The sequence below is a fragment of the Myotis myotis genome, unplaced genomic scaffold, assembly GCF_014108235.1.
Source record: "Myotis myotis isolate mMyoMyo1 unplaced genomic scaffold, mMyoMyo1.p scaffold_m19_p_12, whole genome shotgun sequence".
Lineage (NCBI taxonomy): Eukaryota > Metazoa > Chordata > Mammalia > Chiroptera > Vespertilionidae > Myotis > Myotis myotis.
Window position 1 is genome coordinate 8,590,235 of NW_023416316.1, and position 15,959 is coordinate 8,606,193.

A 15,959-nucleotide genomic window follows, 5' to 3' on the forward strand; every position below is an offset into this window, starting at 1 on the left:
GCTCTGGTTTCTCAGCCTGGTGGGCTGGTTTGAAGCAGCTAATGAGAAGTAGACGGAAGCTGGTTCCTGGCATCGAGACTTCCACAGAAGGAAGAAGTGACAGCTCCCAGCCTGGCGGTGGGGAAGCTGGAGCAACAGATGCCAGCACTCAACCACGGAGTGGGCACCATTGTACCAGCTGCGCTCGCTGCCGTGCGACGTCGGTTGATGAAGACGCTCAAGGGTCAAGAAATAGTTCCTTGCACCTGCAGGTGTCAGTTCTGCGGGGAAGGCCAGGTGGCATCGGGCAGTTTAGCTTCCGTTGATAGAGTTTTCGGCCATCCGAGCAACCCCAGGCAGGCCTGCAAATAGGCCGGTTGGGTCCCCCAGGGCCTGCCTTCCCCGCCCGGGGGCCTGCCTTCTCCTCTAACAAGGCTGCTGCTGGTCAGATGGACTTTGGGAACAGTCTCGGCGAAGCTGTACCCTTGCCAGGGGCTGCAGGTGGGGGAGGCTTCCAGAGCCCACTGTGGTCTCCATCGTAACCTTCTTTGCTGGTGTGTATTTAGGGCGAACAAGGGGTTCCAGGTGTGTCAGGAGATGCCGGATTCCAAGGAGACAAGGTAATTGCAGCAGATTCTCTGCGCCTCACCCCCTCTCCACGCGCCGCCCCCCCGCCCCCCATCCTGCTCCTCTCTTCCTGCTTCCTGTCCCAGGGCCCATCACAGCCTAGGTCACAGTGACGGCGAACCTTTTGAGCTCGGCGTGTCAGCATTTTGAAAAACCCTAACTTAACTCTGGTGCCGTGTCACATATAGAAATTTTTTGATATTTGCAACCATAGTAAAACAAAGACTTACAGTTTTGATATTTATTTTATATATTTAAATGCCATTTAACAAAGAAAACTCAACCAAAAAAAATGAGTTCGCATGTCACCTCTGACGTGTGTCATAGGTTTGCCATCACTGGCCTAGGGCTTACCTCAAGATCATTTCCTTCCAAACAGCCCTGTGTTCCGTCCTCGTCCATCCTCAGCATCTCTTCCCTGGACTTTATGGGCCTCCTGAATTATTCCCGCCCCTGCCTCTCCCCTCCCTGTCTGCCTCACTGCCACAGGCATTTTCTCCCGAGAGCACAGCTGCTCTGTGCTCACAAACTCTCCATGGCTCCCTATTGCTCCCAGAGTGAAGGCCGGGCTCCCCACCCTGGCACCCAGGACCCCAGTGAGTGGGCCCCCCCGACACTTTCATATCCCTCATCCTTACAGCCCTGTGCTCGGCCCCACTGAACGGCCCACTGCCTCTCTCGGCTTTGCACACACTGCCGCCTCGCCTGGCACACCCTCTGCCTGGCCTCTGCTCGCCCTACCCTGCCCTCTCCCCCAGGATCTGCTCCGATGCCATTCTCTCCATCTGCTGGGGGTGTGGCCATTTCATTTTCTCAGTGGCCTGAGCAGCCTGTCTGCCCCTAACCTGCAGCAGCGCCTTTCTCCTTTGGCTGATGGGACGTGTGCTCGGCCTCCAGGCAGGCAGCATGTCCCCAGGCTGCCCCTGCACAGCTGGGCCCAGGCTCCTGCCCAGAAGAGTGGACAGTGAGGGCATGTTTGAGTGAGTGAGTGAGTGAGTGAGTGAGTAACTGGCCTTCTAACTGATGAACTGAGGCGGCCTGCCCAGGCCCGCTCCTCTTTGCCTGTGTCCCGTACCATGTGGCCGCATCTGGACCTCACCCTGTCACTCAATGAGGCCCAGATGTTGGCCAGCTCTCCCTCTTCCCCTTCCCTCTCTCCTGGCTGGCCTATCCTGACCCAGCCTGGATGTCTCTGGGTTGCCAGACACGCAGGCCTGGCTGCTTCTCCTGCTGGGCTCCGGTCCTCAGACTTCCCTGGACGTAAAGGACACTCCAGGGCCTGCTGGAGCCCCAGGGTCCCAAGGTCCAGGATGACTGGTGAGGACAGGCTGCTGTCCCACCTTTGCCTGCCGGGGGCCCCACGCTCAGGGATGCAGAGCTAGTCCATTTCCCTGAAAGTAGGGAACATGAGGGCAAGGCTCACCTTCTTCAAAGGTGACTGTTCTCTCGGCCTCAACCTGGCCAGGAGGACCCAACAGCTGTTCATCTGGCTATTTCTGGTCTTCACTAACCCCAGCCTGCTCTGGCTCTTTTCCAGGGCAGCCAGGGATTGCCGGGGTTCCCAGGTGCACGGGGGAAGCCAGGTCCTCTGGTAAGTACCTTCTATTCTGAGACCCCCAAACCTCACACCCTCCAAAAGGTCATCCAGGACCTCACTTCCTCCTGCAGCAGCCCTGGGTGATGAGCAGGGCAAAGCAGGAATGGAGATTCTCCCACTTCACAGATGAGGACACTGAGGCCCAGAGGGTAGGAACTTACCCAGCATCATAGATAGGCCTCGGTCACTGGCAAGCACTTGGGCTTCAGATACCTTGTAAATAATAGTAACATAATTAATAATAGCAATAGGTGTCATTTATTTATTGAATATCACTGTGTGTCAGATTCTTCTGATAACCCCAGGGGTTATAGAATTATTCTTGCTCCCATTTTACAGATGGGTAAACTGAGGTTTCACAAGATGAAATGACTTCTCCAGGATCCCATGGCTAGTAAGTGTAGGAGGCAGGGTTTGAACAGTAATAGCTCCTTCTAGTTATCTAGGCAGATTTCATTTGTATACTCCTGAGCTTTCCAACCGCCTGTAGCCAGGGGGTAACACAAGGGATCAGGAAAAGGTGAGCCCTCACTTACCCCTGCCTGCCCTCCCACCCCCTAATCTCTTCTCTTCCACAGGGCAAGGTTGGAGATAAAGGATCCCTTGGGTTTCCTGGGCCCCCTGGGCCTGAGGTAGGTGATGCCCTATTTCTCTATATCTGGTTGCAACTGGGACTGGGTATTGTCCTTGGGAAACCAAGACCCAGAGACAGGGAGATACTTGTCTGAGGTCACACAGCAAATGAGAGATGGGGCTGAGAATAGAAATTCCGAGGTAGGCCATCTTTTCTGCCTCTGTCCTTGGTCAGTGGCAAGCGGAACCGAAGCTGGCCTCAGAGACCCTCCCTAGCTTTGTGGCCGCCTTTACAGTTTCCAGGGAAAATACCAGGAGAGTCCTCTGAGCTCTGCACATTCTCTCCCGTCTGCGCCCTGGGACCTTTCCAGCCACTCGCAGCCACCCTGCGCGAAAGTTCAGGGCTCAGAGCTCCGGGGTCTGAGAAGTGAGAAGCCACTGTAAAATCCTGGCGTTGGAGTGGAGACTGAGAAACAATGAAGGATGGTTTAGCTATTAACATAATAATTCCAGTCCTGGAAGCAGAACCCTGCGAGTGTCCGATCCCTGTGGGAATTAGCATAGGTATGCTAGACATTCCTCCTGAGATCCAGGGAGGCGGCTGGGTGAGCTCTGCTGGCCCCCCTCTCTCTACTTTGGGGACTCGCTCTGGAGAGCAGGGCGAGCAGTGCCAGAGCCGTTGTCTGTTCAGGATCAACAGCACCCAGTCCCACCCGCCCTTGACTCCCCGGCCCTGGGCCTGCTCCTCTGGCCTGGTCTCACAGATAAAAGTCTGGCTCTGCCCGGTTCCCCAGACCCTTCCAAAGATCACTCCCGGGAACGCCCGGATGGATGAGGGAGTGTTTCCTGAAAGCTTCGCTCTCTGACTTTCCACTGTTTTGACTTTGGCCATGACACCGTCCTATCTTTAGACAAATGGAGTTGGCCTGCCTTCGTGGCCCTGACTCCTTCCCCTGGTCACGGTGGAAAAAGGCTCTTCTGCGAGCCCCGGTTTTGCCAGCAGCCCGGCCGGTGCGGGCGGAAAGCGAGCTCCCTCGCAGTTACTAGGCTCCACCTCGTGCCAGGAGGCTCTGCAGCGTCTCTGGGGCGAGAACCTGTTGATGTGCCACCATGATGTATGGGAGGCATGACGACCACGGGTTCCACAGGAGGACAGGGAGCCCCAGAGCAGGGAGGGGACCTCCTCGGTGTCCCTGCTTCTGCAGCGAGGAAGGTCCTGGAAGCCGCCGGGCCTGCCTCTCCGGCGTTGGGTTCTGTTTGGATTGGCTGACTCGGAAGATGGCTCTGCTCAGCCGAAGACAGAAGCTGCTGAGCCTGTCAGCGCCTCCCGGGGCCTTTCCTCCTTTCCCAGGGACCATGGTGGGAGCTGCAGCTCCCCAGCCCCACGTCAGTGATCTCTCACTCGTTAGTGGGCCGACCCACATGGACACCGGAACCTGATCTGTGCCCCCATTGCCAAGTTCTCCCTGGAGAAGGGCCCACCCCAAGCAGACTTGTTGCCCTAGGAATCCGGACCCCAGACCCTTTTGGATGCAGCTTTTTATTGAGTGCTTACCAGGCAGCAGGCGCACTCCCCTTAGGGCTCACAGCAGCCCTGTCAGGCGGGCGTTGGTGGTCACCATTTTGCAGATGAGGAAGCAGAGGCCCAGAGCGGCTCACACGGTGCTTGGAGTCGGTGGCAAAGTAGGATTTGGAGCCCCTCGTTTTGAAGAAAAAAACATGGGGCCTCGGCTACCTAGGTTAGCTCCAAATGCAGGACCATCCTTGCCGTGGCCGGTGACAAGGGTGATAGGATGTTTGAGCTGCAATTTAGCAGGAATTACCAAAACGTCAAAAGAAGGGGGGAAAGAAAAGCCAGCTTATGAAGGCAAGATGGGAGGAGGCATTTGGCTTCGGGGATTCATAATAAAAAAAGGCTTTCTTTGGTTTCTAGCTGGCGGGAAGGTGAGGGAGGAGGGAGGCTGCCCCGGAAGTGAGTGGGGTCCTAAGCTGAATTCACAGGTATTACACCTAAAACAAAGCCAGCGTGACGCTGTGGAGGAGGAAAGGAGGGATCCTGCTCCATGTCAGGGAGGAACTTCCACTGCCCAGTCATCCATCTCAAGGGCTGGTCTGGGAGCAGTGAGCCCCCATGGAGGGTGTGGGGGTCTGACCGCCTGGCCAGGATGTAGTGGGAGGAGCCAAGAGCAATTAGATCAGTGCCTTTGAGCTGTTCAAAGTCACAGCAACCCCAGAACATACTCACACCTGCGGGATCCCTGCAGTCAGAGATGACACTTCTCAGAGCAGGAGGGGGCTGGCTCTGGGCCCCGGCTCATCCGGGCTCAGGACTGGAGAAATTCTAGGGGAGACGCCCTGGTGTGTGCTTGTTCCTGTGCTGCATACGTTCCAGCATTGTTTCATGGCCTTTTCTCAGCAACCCTCTGAGGCGTAGGCCTGGTACCGCCATCCCCACTTTAGAATCAGAATCAGGGCAGTGAACTGCGCTGCCCCGGGTCACGCCCACGCAGGGTGGGATGGAAACCCAGGTGGGCACCCCCAGGATCTATGCTCTTAGCGCTTCTCTTCACAGTCCCCATGGGTGACCCCTGCTCTCTGCCTCCCCCTAGGGATTCCCCGGAGACATCGGCCCCCCTGGGGACAACGGCCCAGAAGGTGTGAAGGTGAGTCCCTGACACGGGCAGCTCCACTGAGGAAGCTGACAGTACTGTGGCAACCACAGGCCTCCTGGGTGGCCGCCTGCAGGGGAGTCTTGCCAGCCTGTGATGGGGATGGAGGTGCCACCTCAGTGACCTCTCTTTGTTCTCTGCTCACAGGGGAAGCCTGGAGCTCGAGGCCTGCCGGGACCCCCTGGGCAGCTGGGGCCCGAGGTAAGACCATCTGGCCCTGCCCCTGCCCCTGTCCATCCTCCCTCAACCCCCGGCCCACTCTGTCCTGTGTCCTACAGGCCTTAGGCACACCCTCCAGCTCATTCCTGGCAGCCCTGCTCTGCGGCCTGTCCAGGTGCCTTCTCTGCCCTGGCCTGCCGGGTGGGCCACTACCTCCCTCCGCGGCACCCTCCTGCACCCGCCTGCCCTGGGGTTTCTTCCTCAGAGCCGCTGCCACTGCGCCTGCTCACGGTGGCACAGTTTCTCGGGCACTGATATGGGAGGGTAGGAATGGCCGGCTCTGTCTTACGCGTGAGGCCTCATGACTCACAGGAGTGAAGAGACTGTCCAGTCCTGTGGTTAGTGGCAGGCAGGGCTGGGATTCAAAGCCAGGTCTGCTGGTGCCCAAAGCCCATGGATACCATGACATAGACCCTATGCTGTTCACTTCCTGCTCCTGGGAGCCGCCTGGGGCGTCCTTAGAGAAGCATGTGACTAGCACGGCTAGTAAGTGGCAGCGAGAGCTGCTGTTTACTCACACGTGATGAAGGGGATTGACAAGGTCACTGTAAGTCCATTGGAGCCCCAGCTGGACGCTGTGCACACTCAGGCAGGCCCCACATTTTGCCCCAGGACCCGGGACGCAGCGCTGGTAGGGGTGCAGGAGGCCAGACTCAGCGCGCCCACAGGCAGGCATCCAGCGGGGCCTGGGTCTGGCGGGGTCCCAGGCCCCGCTGGCTTTGGGAGCTGCCACATGAGGCTGCTTTCCTGGAAGTTGGGGTTGGGGGGGGAGAGCTCCAAAGAGGGGCTCTTGGTCAGGCTTGGCAGACCAGAGGGATGGGTTTGGAGGCTGCCTGTGCCTGCGGGAGGGCCTGGAGAGTCTCCACAGGCCACAAGTGGGAAGGGAGGAGGGGGCGGGTAGAGAAGAGAAAAATGGCGCCCGCCATGTGTTCCCATCTACACTCACATTACCACTCAAAAAACCCTGGATATGCCTGCCACTTACTCACTCTTCATCGATTCATTCATCCACTCATGCAGTTCCTCTCATGGCCTCTTCCCACCTTCCGTTCACATCCATGAGACTGTGCACCCCCATCCAGAGCGATATTGGGGGTGGCTTCACTACAGCATAAAAGATCATCGCTGTCCTCCAGGAACGTAACTTAAGCCAGTCATTATACTTTGGGATGATGCGCCATTTTACAGATGGGGAAACTGAGGCACAGCGAGGCCATGGTCTGCCAGCAAGTAAAGGGCAGAGCTCAGAATAGCTGAGCTGCAGTCCGTAGCTCTGAGCTGCAGTCGGAGCTCTGCTCCCACAGCACATGATGGGGTTTCCTACCCCGCACGGCCCTGAACCCAGGCGATCACATCCGAGGACACCGAGGGCTCCATCCACATGGATGTCCCTGTGTAACCCAGCCTCTAGGCCCTGATGGTGGTACCCCTGCCTGGGGTGGGCCAGGCAGGGTGCCTGGATGTGCCATTTCTCTTGGACTCTCTTCTGTCCACCCCTTTGCCTTCTTATAGGACAGGTTTTCCAAGAGCCCCCCTGGGTTAACTTTCTCCTTTTCCCCTCTCTCTTGCCTCCCGACTCTAGGGAGATGAGGGACCCACGGGGCCACCTGGCGCCCCTGGCTTGGAGGTAAGTGTTGCTGGCGGGGGTTTTGTTGGCATTGAGCCTGCTATGCACAGTTGGGCACCATTTGGGTAGCGATCCGAGAGAAGTCATGGGTGGGGGCCTGGGCCAGCCAGAGGGGGGACTAGGGCAGACCTTAAAGGAGAGAGATGAGAGGCGGGACACTGACCTCCGTCCTCGCCCACCTGCTGGGTGCTGGTGCAATCTTCGTCCATTTTCTCATTCGAGGCTCCCATGAGAGAGGCGCCAACCACTTTTCTTAGTGTCACTGGAGTCCGGTGAGGCTCAGAGACTCAGGGGTTTAGCGTCTCACAGCCAGGAAGCGGATGCCCTGCCTGGAACCTAACCCTGCATCCTCTGTCCTCCCCACCGCTCACAGCGGCCTTCCGGAAGGTGCTTGACTGCCCCCCCCCCCCCATCCCTGCAACTGATCCATCAGCAGTTCATGAATGCTTTGGTCTAGGACCTCTTGACACTCTCACAATCTGTGGAGGACCCAAAATGCTCTTCTTTCTGTGGGTTACATCTAGAAAAAGTGGCCATCAAAACTGAGACATTTGAAATGTCTTAATCCATTTAAAACTAATAATGAACCCATTTCATGTTCACAGAAATACTAGTTTAACGAGAAGTAGCTCTATTTTTCCAAATCAAAATAATCTCATGGAAAGAGTGGCATCGTTTTACTATCTTTAGTATCTTTGCATTCAATCTGCTGACCATCCCACATGTCACGTAGCCTCTGCAAACTTCCGCTGGCCCTCGTGAGAGTGTGGGCGACACAGGCAGATGACATCTTAGTCCTGTTATCAAAACGGTTTGACCACACGGATCGAGAGAGGCCCGCAGGGACCCCCAGGCGCCTCCAGACCACACTGGCGGGACCACTGGCATTCACTCCCCATCCCCCTGGGCCCTTTATCTCCCGTTCAGTCCCCTCCCTTTCCTCGCTCCCTGAAGCAGGTGTCATCTCCTCATTATGAACTAGGTCAGCCAGGGAAGGGGACTTTCCCAAGGTGACACAGCTTCAGACCTTCCCCGCGTCCCCCAAACAGCCTGCTGACATGGGGCTCTGCATCCCTGCCCCCACCCCAGGCACCATGGCCCTCCCCTGTGCCAGGTCCTGGGACCAGCCGTGCTGCCCACCAGGCTCCTCTCATTCATCTCTTTCTGTTACAGGGTCAACCTGGCAGGAAAGGGTTTCCTGGGAGGCCTGGCCCTGATGGCTTGAAGGTGAGGGGACTTGGAAGTGACTAGGCTGAGGTATGGGAGGGGAAAACGCCTGGGGAGGAGAGGAGAGAGAGGAAGTCAACATGTGAAGACCAAGGGCGAACCCTGAGCTCCATGGCCAGTTGTGACGTGGGGATGGGGGTGCGGAATAGTCCCCATTTATCACCAGGTGTTGGTAATCCAAGGAAAAGGGACATAATCTGAATGTCCTGCAGTGGGGTACTCGAATAACGGGACAGAGCGCAGCCACCACAGATGGAGTGGTGGGATTTTATACAGGAAGTGCCTGTGGGTGTGGTGGTGGGAGGCGGGTATGAATCAGCGCCTTATGGTCTGAGCCCGCGGCAGGGACCAGGTGCACCGCACTCCTGGGTACTCAGAGCAGAGGCTGGGATGTGGGCAGGTTATCTCCGGGGGCTGGGATTCCAGGTTTCCTCCTCCTCCTCTGGGCCTCTGTATGTCCCCAGATGTGCAATACATTTGTTTATGATTTTCTTTTAAGTTATGAAGAAAGAACTAGCCTGGGTAGGACAGTGATGACCCTCACTCAGCAGAGGGGTAGCCTCACTCCAAAGCTTTCCGGGGACTCTCTTTGGGGCTGGATTGTCCCAGCCGTCAGGGACAGGGATTGTGGGGCCAAGTTTACAGCTGGGCACATTTACAGAGGATTAGCACAGAGTGAGGGCCGGGGGTGGGGGCGGGGGCGGGGCAGGCAGGCAGGTTGTCCATATTCTCTCCCCTTGTCCTCTCCCCCCAGGGGGAATGGCCCACATGTCCGTCTGGCCCCTCTGGTGTCATGAGCTGAGGTCTGAGGGAGGAGCTGGGGGAGGATGAGGCTGGGCCTGGGATTGCAACGAGACACATCCATCTCTGAGCCAAAGCCCTGGCTAGTCTGGGCCCCTGTCCTGCCCTCTGAGGTCTCGGCCTTGCTCCCTCGGATACCAGTTGGGTTTCTGTGGTGGGAGCGATGACATAGCCCTGGTCGATTGATCCCATGAGTCTGCTCGCCCCTGTCCCTCTGTCCAGCTCACACTGTGGGGAGGCCAGGGCAGCTGTCACTACCTAAGGCGTAGGAGCCCCCCCCCCCTCCCGGGCATGGGACCAAGCTGACAGCTGAGGCTGTGAGAGACCCCCAAGCTGGAGAGCTAGCAACAGCCTTGGAGATAAATGAGTCTGATCTCCCTCATTTGTAGCTGAGGAGGCTGAGCCCAGAGCAGAGAAGAGACTCACCAGGGTCACCGGAGGCAGAGCTTCGGTGGGGGTCGGCGTCTAGGACCCAGGGGCTCCTAGACCATTCCCGTCCTGCCGTGAGGGGGTCTGGTGCCGGAGGAATGGGGGTTTCAATCAGTCAGACTTACGTTCCAGCCCTAGCCCTACCTCCTGCTGGCTGTAAGACCTCCAGCAGCTCACTTCTCCGAGCTTCAGTTTCCAGCCCACAAAATGCAATGGGTTGGTGAAGGGCCCACATGCGATGTAGACATCAGCGTGCCGGGTAAGCCGCCCAGGGCCACTCAGAGGACATGGGTGACTCGGGTCTGTCCCAGTGTCCCTCTGTCCCTGCCATTTGTGTAGAGTCTCCAAGGCCAGACTCTGGTGACGAGGCTCCTCGTCCATCCCCACCACAGGGACTAAGGCGGGTCGGGGGGGGGGGTGCTCTCAGGAGGCCTGGGCTCCCACCGCTCAGCCCAAGTGATCCTCTGTTTCTTCGCAGGGGGAGCCGGGCAACCCTGGACGGCCGGGGCCCGTGGGTGAGCAGGTAAGTCCCCCCAGTCTCTGAGCAGAACGGCTCTGTATTGAGCACTTACTCTGTGCCAAGCCCGTTGGGAAGCACTCCACATGCACCCCACTTTCAGTCCCTTCCCAGCTGCAGAGGTGGGTTCGCTCATCTCCCTCTTTCATTGATTGGTCACTGAGTCTCAGGGAGTGGGAGTCTGACGGAGAGGAGCCGTGAATCACAGTCACAGTGGCCATGTCCCACAGCCTGCCTCTGCGGCTGTCTCTGGGGCATTCGCCCAAAGGGGTGGCGTGACATGGCTCCCAGAACATTCAGCCTGGAAGAGCCCTTCAACAGTAGCTGCCTGCACTCGACTTACAGATGAGGAAGCTGATGACCAGAGGAGTGTAGCCACTTGCCAGGGGCTCTTGGTCAGGCGTCCCTAAATCCTAGAGCAAGTGAAATTCAAACCAGGGGCTCTGGCTGGTCGGGAAACCGGGCCAAGCAAGGTCTGAAGAAGGAGGTTCAAAGACCACAGCGTTCCTTCACTATCAAGGTCCTGGGCCTTGGCGCTGGAGAGACGCAGCTCTGAGTGCTGGCTGGGTGGACGGGGGGAAGGTAGCAGTCTCCTCCACTCCTCTAAGGAGGACCCCGTCCCCACACCCTGTAAGGAGGAATGACGTGGGGACGCGGAAGAATCTGTCTCCACCGAGCACCATGCATGGTGTGAGAGCCGGGCACGATGGGCTCCCGCACCAGGTCTGCACCATCTGTTGGGGGGAGAGAGGAGTTGGAGCAGGGGGAGGAGTGGGTGTTTGGAAACGCTTCCAGTGTCATTTGAGCGCATTCTGCGGGAAGCCCAGGAGTTTGGAAGGGCTGCTGCGGCCTGGACGTATTTCCTGATTGGGGAAAAAAAAAAAAGGCAATCCGATCAGCAGATTTAATTTCATAGTTATGCTGATGGTAGGGCCCTCAGGAAATAGACACTCAGAACCCTAGAATGTCAGTGTTCTTTGTGCCTCGGACCCGTTTAGCAGGCTGGAGACGCTCATAGGCCCCTTCTCAGAGTAGAATGTTTAAATGCAGAAAATACAAGGCGAAGGATTACAAGGAAAATCGATTCTATTCAAACGACAGTTAGGAAAACATGTCCAAATGTGATCTACTCATAGGTATGCTGCTTTATTAATAACAAGATCTAGCATCAGGTCTAAGAACAACCTCAATTTCGAAGGGGTGACAAGACTTAAGGATACCTCTTGAAGCTTCTGCAGTAATATGACATGTCAATATCTGTAACAGTTTTAGCTCCTAGAGCAGGGGTGGGCAAACTTTTTGACTCGAGGGCCACAATGGGTTCTTAAACTGGACCGGAGGGCCGGAACAAAAGCATGGATGGAGTGTTTGTGTGAACTAATATAAGTTCAAAGTAAACATCATTACATAAAAGGGTATGGTCTTTTTTTTTTTTTTAGTTTTATTCATTTCAAACGGGCCGGATCCGTCCCGCGGGCTATAGTTTGCCCACGGCTGTCCTAGAGTCACAGTATTGGCTACATTTATTGGGCACTTGTTTAGTACGAGGCTCTAAGCCACTTTCTACACCATCACCTGCAATTCCGCCGCAGCCCTATGGTGGGAGGTGTTATTGCCCCATTTTGCACATGAGGCTCAGAGAAGTAACTTGCCCAAGGTCTCCCAGGCAGTAACATCACTGTCCGAGCTGCCAGGGCCCACACTCAGGCCTGCGGGATCCCCGGGACCTGCGAGAGGGACTGGAAACCCCTTGGCCTTCTAACAGCTACTTAGAGTGTAGCCGGTTTGCCAGGCCCTGTCCTAGGTGCTGGGGACACCCAGACGATTCCAAGGCACGGGCCTTGCCTTAGAGAAGCTCTGGCGGGGTGCGGGGTGCGGGGGGTTGGGTGGGGGGCAGGCATGTAAACACCTAACTCTGAGATGCCCCGTCCAGCAGAGGACCCACAGCTGTCTCTCCTAGTTGCCTCCCCAGCATGTAGCGGAATGTCACGTGAAAGGAGGGAGGAAAGGAGAAAAACTCCCATAGCAGACAGTGGCCCTTTATCTGTAGACACCGAGTTCCAGGCCAGCTCCTCCCCCAAATCAAGGACTCCGATCCTGCCTGTGCAGTGCCCACTGTAGGTGACGATACTGCCTCCTCCCCGGTGCCCTCCGCCAGCCCGAGAGGAGCCAGCATGCCCGTGCTGTCAGCCGCTTCTCCACCCGCCAGGTGGAAGCCCTGGGCCTCTGGCACTGGCCCCCCCTACCCCCCAGCCTCAGCCCCACCCGCAGGACGGGCCTGCCAGGATGTTCCGGACAGTGCCCCAGGGAGGCCGCAGAGGTGGGGCCAGGGAATGGGGCGCTTGCTGTATGGCCCTTATTCATTAGGATCCTGTTTGGCTTCTTGTTTGAGGTTTATGACCTGCCTGCCTTCCAGGGCCCAACAACCCATAAATTTAAAGTAGCTATGAAATTTCTCTTTCCCTGGGCCAGTCGGCAGAGGCCTCCGAACAAAGCTGCTTTTCTTCCCTGCACTCCGCGTCCTCTCCATGTCTGACTGCTCCCTTGTGGGGCGCTCCGGCCTCTGTCTTAACCCCGTGCCCTTTTAAAACAAGTTAGAATGGGATGGGAGGGAACTCACATGTATTGAGCGCCGACGTGCGCCCCGAATTATCTCCGGAACTCGGAACAACCCCGGGAAAGGGGCGGGACCTTAGGTAAAGTCCTACGTTCTGGAGATGAGACTCAGAGAGGCTCTGTGGTCTGCCTGGGGCCCACCAACCTGCAGATTCAATGACAGTGACACCGATAGTGCTAGGTGCCAGCCATTGTTATTCACATTGCTATCACCTGAAAGTGCTCTGATTTATTTATTTTTTTAAGTACGTTGTTGCAAAAGTCAAATACTCAGTTCTTTTCTATGGCTTATTAGGTATGACCTCATACCTTATACCTCACTCTCTCACCTCCTACTTCAACCCCAAAGGGTCTCTGAGCCCAGGGAGCCAGGGCCCTCCGTGTGTAGTGATGGTGTCTGTGTGTGTGTGTGTGTGTGTGTGTGTGTGTGTGTGTGGGGCCGGGGGAGGGGGGAATCCGTGCCCTGCTCACAGCCTCATGCTCTGGAGGCCCCGGTGCTGGGCTTTGGAACCACTCGGCCCCAGGCTGCAGCAGCCAGACACACGTGGTCCTGGCCCGAGGTGGAGCTTTGAAACTGGCGCTGAGACCCACAGAGCTAACCCTTCGGAACCGGGTGGCATTCTGTCACTTTACTGGCTGTGGGCATAGCTTCTGGTCTATTTCTGATCAGGTTCAAGGTCCCCTCTCTGCATATGTTTTGGGGACAGGGAGCAGACATGATGGGACAAACCCACTCACCCCTCAGTCTTCCCTAATGCTCCCAGAAACTCAACTCTTGGCTGCAAACCTGGTTCTTCCCAGGGCATTTTGACACACACACACCACCACCACCACCCCCAACCACACAGTTTGAATTTTGAGTCCTCAGTTTGAATTTTCCTTAACAGAGAAGAGTGCAGGGTCTGGACAAGGACGTGTCCGCCTTCCTGGGTGACCCCTCTAGGCGGTTCCCCTTGCTGTTTGCCTGCTCAGGGCAGCAGCGCGACCCACGGCCTCCTAGAGGAACCACTGGAACTCGGAGGCGAGTTAGCACCCAGCGGAGTGAAAAAGAGCAGCGGGAACCAGTGTGTGTGTGTGTGTGTGTGTGTGTGTGTGTGTGTGTGTGTGCAAGTGTGAGTGTGAGTGCGAGTGTGCCCTTTCAGAGCGGAGAGGAAGCCTTTCACAAGACAGTGAAGAGGCCTCCGCTTCCCAGATTTCAATCGGGTCTCTTGGCAGAGGCTGCTGCGGTATTTCTATCCTGGCCAGCGAGTTCGCTTCTCTCTTTGAAACGGCCCCGCAGCCCCGAAAGATGGGGACAGATTCCTCACAGACAGGCCTCCTCCCAGCACAGCTTCAGGGCCTCCCCACCATCACCACTCTCAGCCTGATTCTGGCGCGGGAAGAATGTGTGGCGCTCCCAGGGATGCTGGCAGCGGCCCCACCGCTTGGCTCCCAAACGAGAACCATCTGGCGGGGCGAGGGAAGTCAGGACAGAGCCGGGAGAGGCGGCTTGCTCAGCTCACTTGCTCGGTGGCAGCCCCACGCTGGCAGGATTACCAGGCACGGGGCAGGGGACCAGGGAGGGAGACAGCCCCAGAGGAGGGACGCCGAGGGAGGTTGCCTTTGAACCTCGGTGCGCCCCTGAACTCACGGTGCTCCCTCCTGTCCTTTGCTTTCATACATGTTTCTTACAGGGGCTCCTGGGCTTCGTCGGTCTGGTCGGGGAGCCAGGAATCGTGGGAGAAAAGGTAAGTTGTGTCGAAGGGAACATCTAAACAAACAGAGCTTGTGTTTTGCAATCTTGAAAAGATGAAGGGGCTGGTTGACCTGGGGGGTTCAGACTTCTTTCTCCTGGGCTCTCCTCATTGCCCTGGCATCCGGGCCTTCAAAGGACCTTTGTCCCTTTTGTGACCGAGGCTCAAATTGGGGAGGTGACTTGCTCAAGGTCACCCAGATAGGAAGTGGCAGAGCTGGCATTTGAACCAGGTTCAGTGTCCAAGGCCACACTTGCCTACTAAGTCACTCTGCCTCGGGCTGGCCCAGGTGGCCAACAGCCTGTGGCTTCCCATTCTCCACCCGCCCCAGCCCCGCCCTGCCCCATGGCCCTGGAGGGCACCCACTTTCCTTCCTGGGGCTTATCTCATCCTCGGCAGGCCCTCGGAGGAGCTGATGGTACTCCTGTTGGGCAGGTGGAGAAACTGAGGTCCAGAGAGGGGAAGCATCTACCTTCATCTGCCCCCACCTGCCCCCAAGGCTTATCCTGAGCCGCCCTCCTCAGCACTCCTTGTGTCCAAGACCCTCTGGCCACCACGTGTTCCTCCCCTTCCCCTCCCCCTCCCCCTCCTCTCCCTCTTCTTTTTATTTTAACTTCTGATTTTGAAATACTGATAGATTCACAAGAAGTTGCAAAAAAGAGTACAGAAAGGCCCAGGGCGCCCTTTCCCCTGTTGCCGTCAGGGGTAACATCTTGCGTCACTGTGTGCAATGTCAAGGCCAGCTCTGCCCTCTCTTCTTGCTCAAATGCTCCATACCCCTCCTCGCCCACAGAGCATCGCCCATGCTGTTCCCACGCCAGGTACACTCTTCCCACTCTCCTCCCTCCACCCTTTGTCTGAATGACTCCATTACCCTTTAGCGCTCGGGTCAAGCTGTACTTCCTCAGGGGCGTGTTTCCCCACCACACCCTGCACCCAGTGGGTCAAACCCCCTGTCGAAAGGCCTTGGCGCCGAGACCCTCTCCGTCACTGCTCGGCCCCACTTTGCATCCGTTTTGGCGATGTGCGTCCATCTCCTCGCAACACTGGGTCTCACTCCCTGTGAGCAGGATCTGCCTGTGTCTGCTCACCACTTTGTCTTCTGGGTCCAGCATATCGTGCTGGTCACATAGCAGATGCTCAGTAGATGTCTGATGGCCGGGAGGGTGGACACAAGAACCAGGGCCTCACAAAAACAGCCGGATTTGAACCCAGAGCCCCTGCCTTCCGGCCACAGCTCTGTCTGCTACACTCATCCTCTCTGCCCATCTGTCAAGAAAGAGTTCCCAGCATCTCATCCCGGTTTGGGCAGGGGGTGGGGAGAATGAAACACATGCCTTCCATT

The 15,959-nt window shown here is 57.0% G+C and overlaps 1 protein-coding gene across 1 annotated transcript in view; it reads left to right on the forward strand.

The window, feature by feature from the left end:
• Positions 1-15,959, forward strand: part of COL27A1 (collagen type XXVII alpha 1 chain) — a 127,685-nt gene that overhangs the window by 65,409 nt on the left and 46,317 nt on the right. The window contains exons 17-25 of the mRNA XM_036329781.1: positions 546-599; positions 2,144-2,197; positions 2,782-2,835; positions 5,386-5,439; positions 5,593-5,646; positions 7,247-7,291; positions 8,465-8,518; positions 10,227-10,271; positions 14,555-14,608. Coding sequence (XP_036185674.1) covers positions 546-599; positions 2,144-2,197; positions 2,782-2,835; positions 5,386-5,439; positions 5,593-5,646; positions 7,247-7,291; positions 8,465-8,518; positions 10,227-10,271; positions 14,555-14,608 — 468 coding nt within the window. The remainder of the gene's footprint in view (positions 1-545; positions 600-2,143; positions 2,198-2,781; positions 2,836-5,385; positions 5,440-5,592; positions 5,647-7,246; positions 7,292-8,464; positions 8,519-10,226; positions 10,272-14,554; positions 14,609-15,959) is intronic.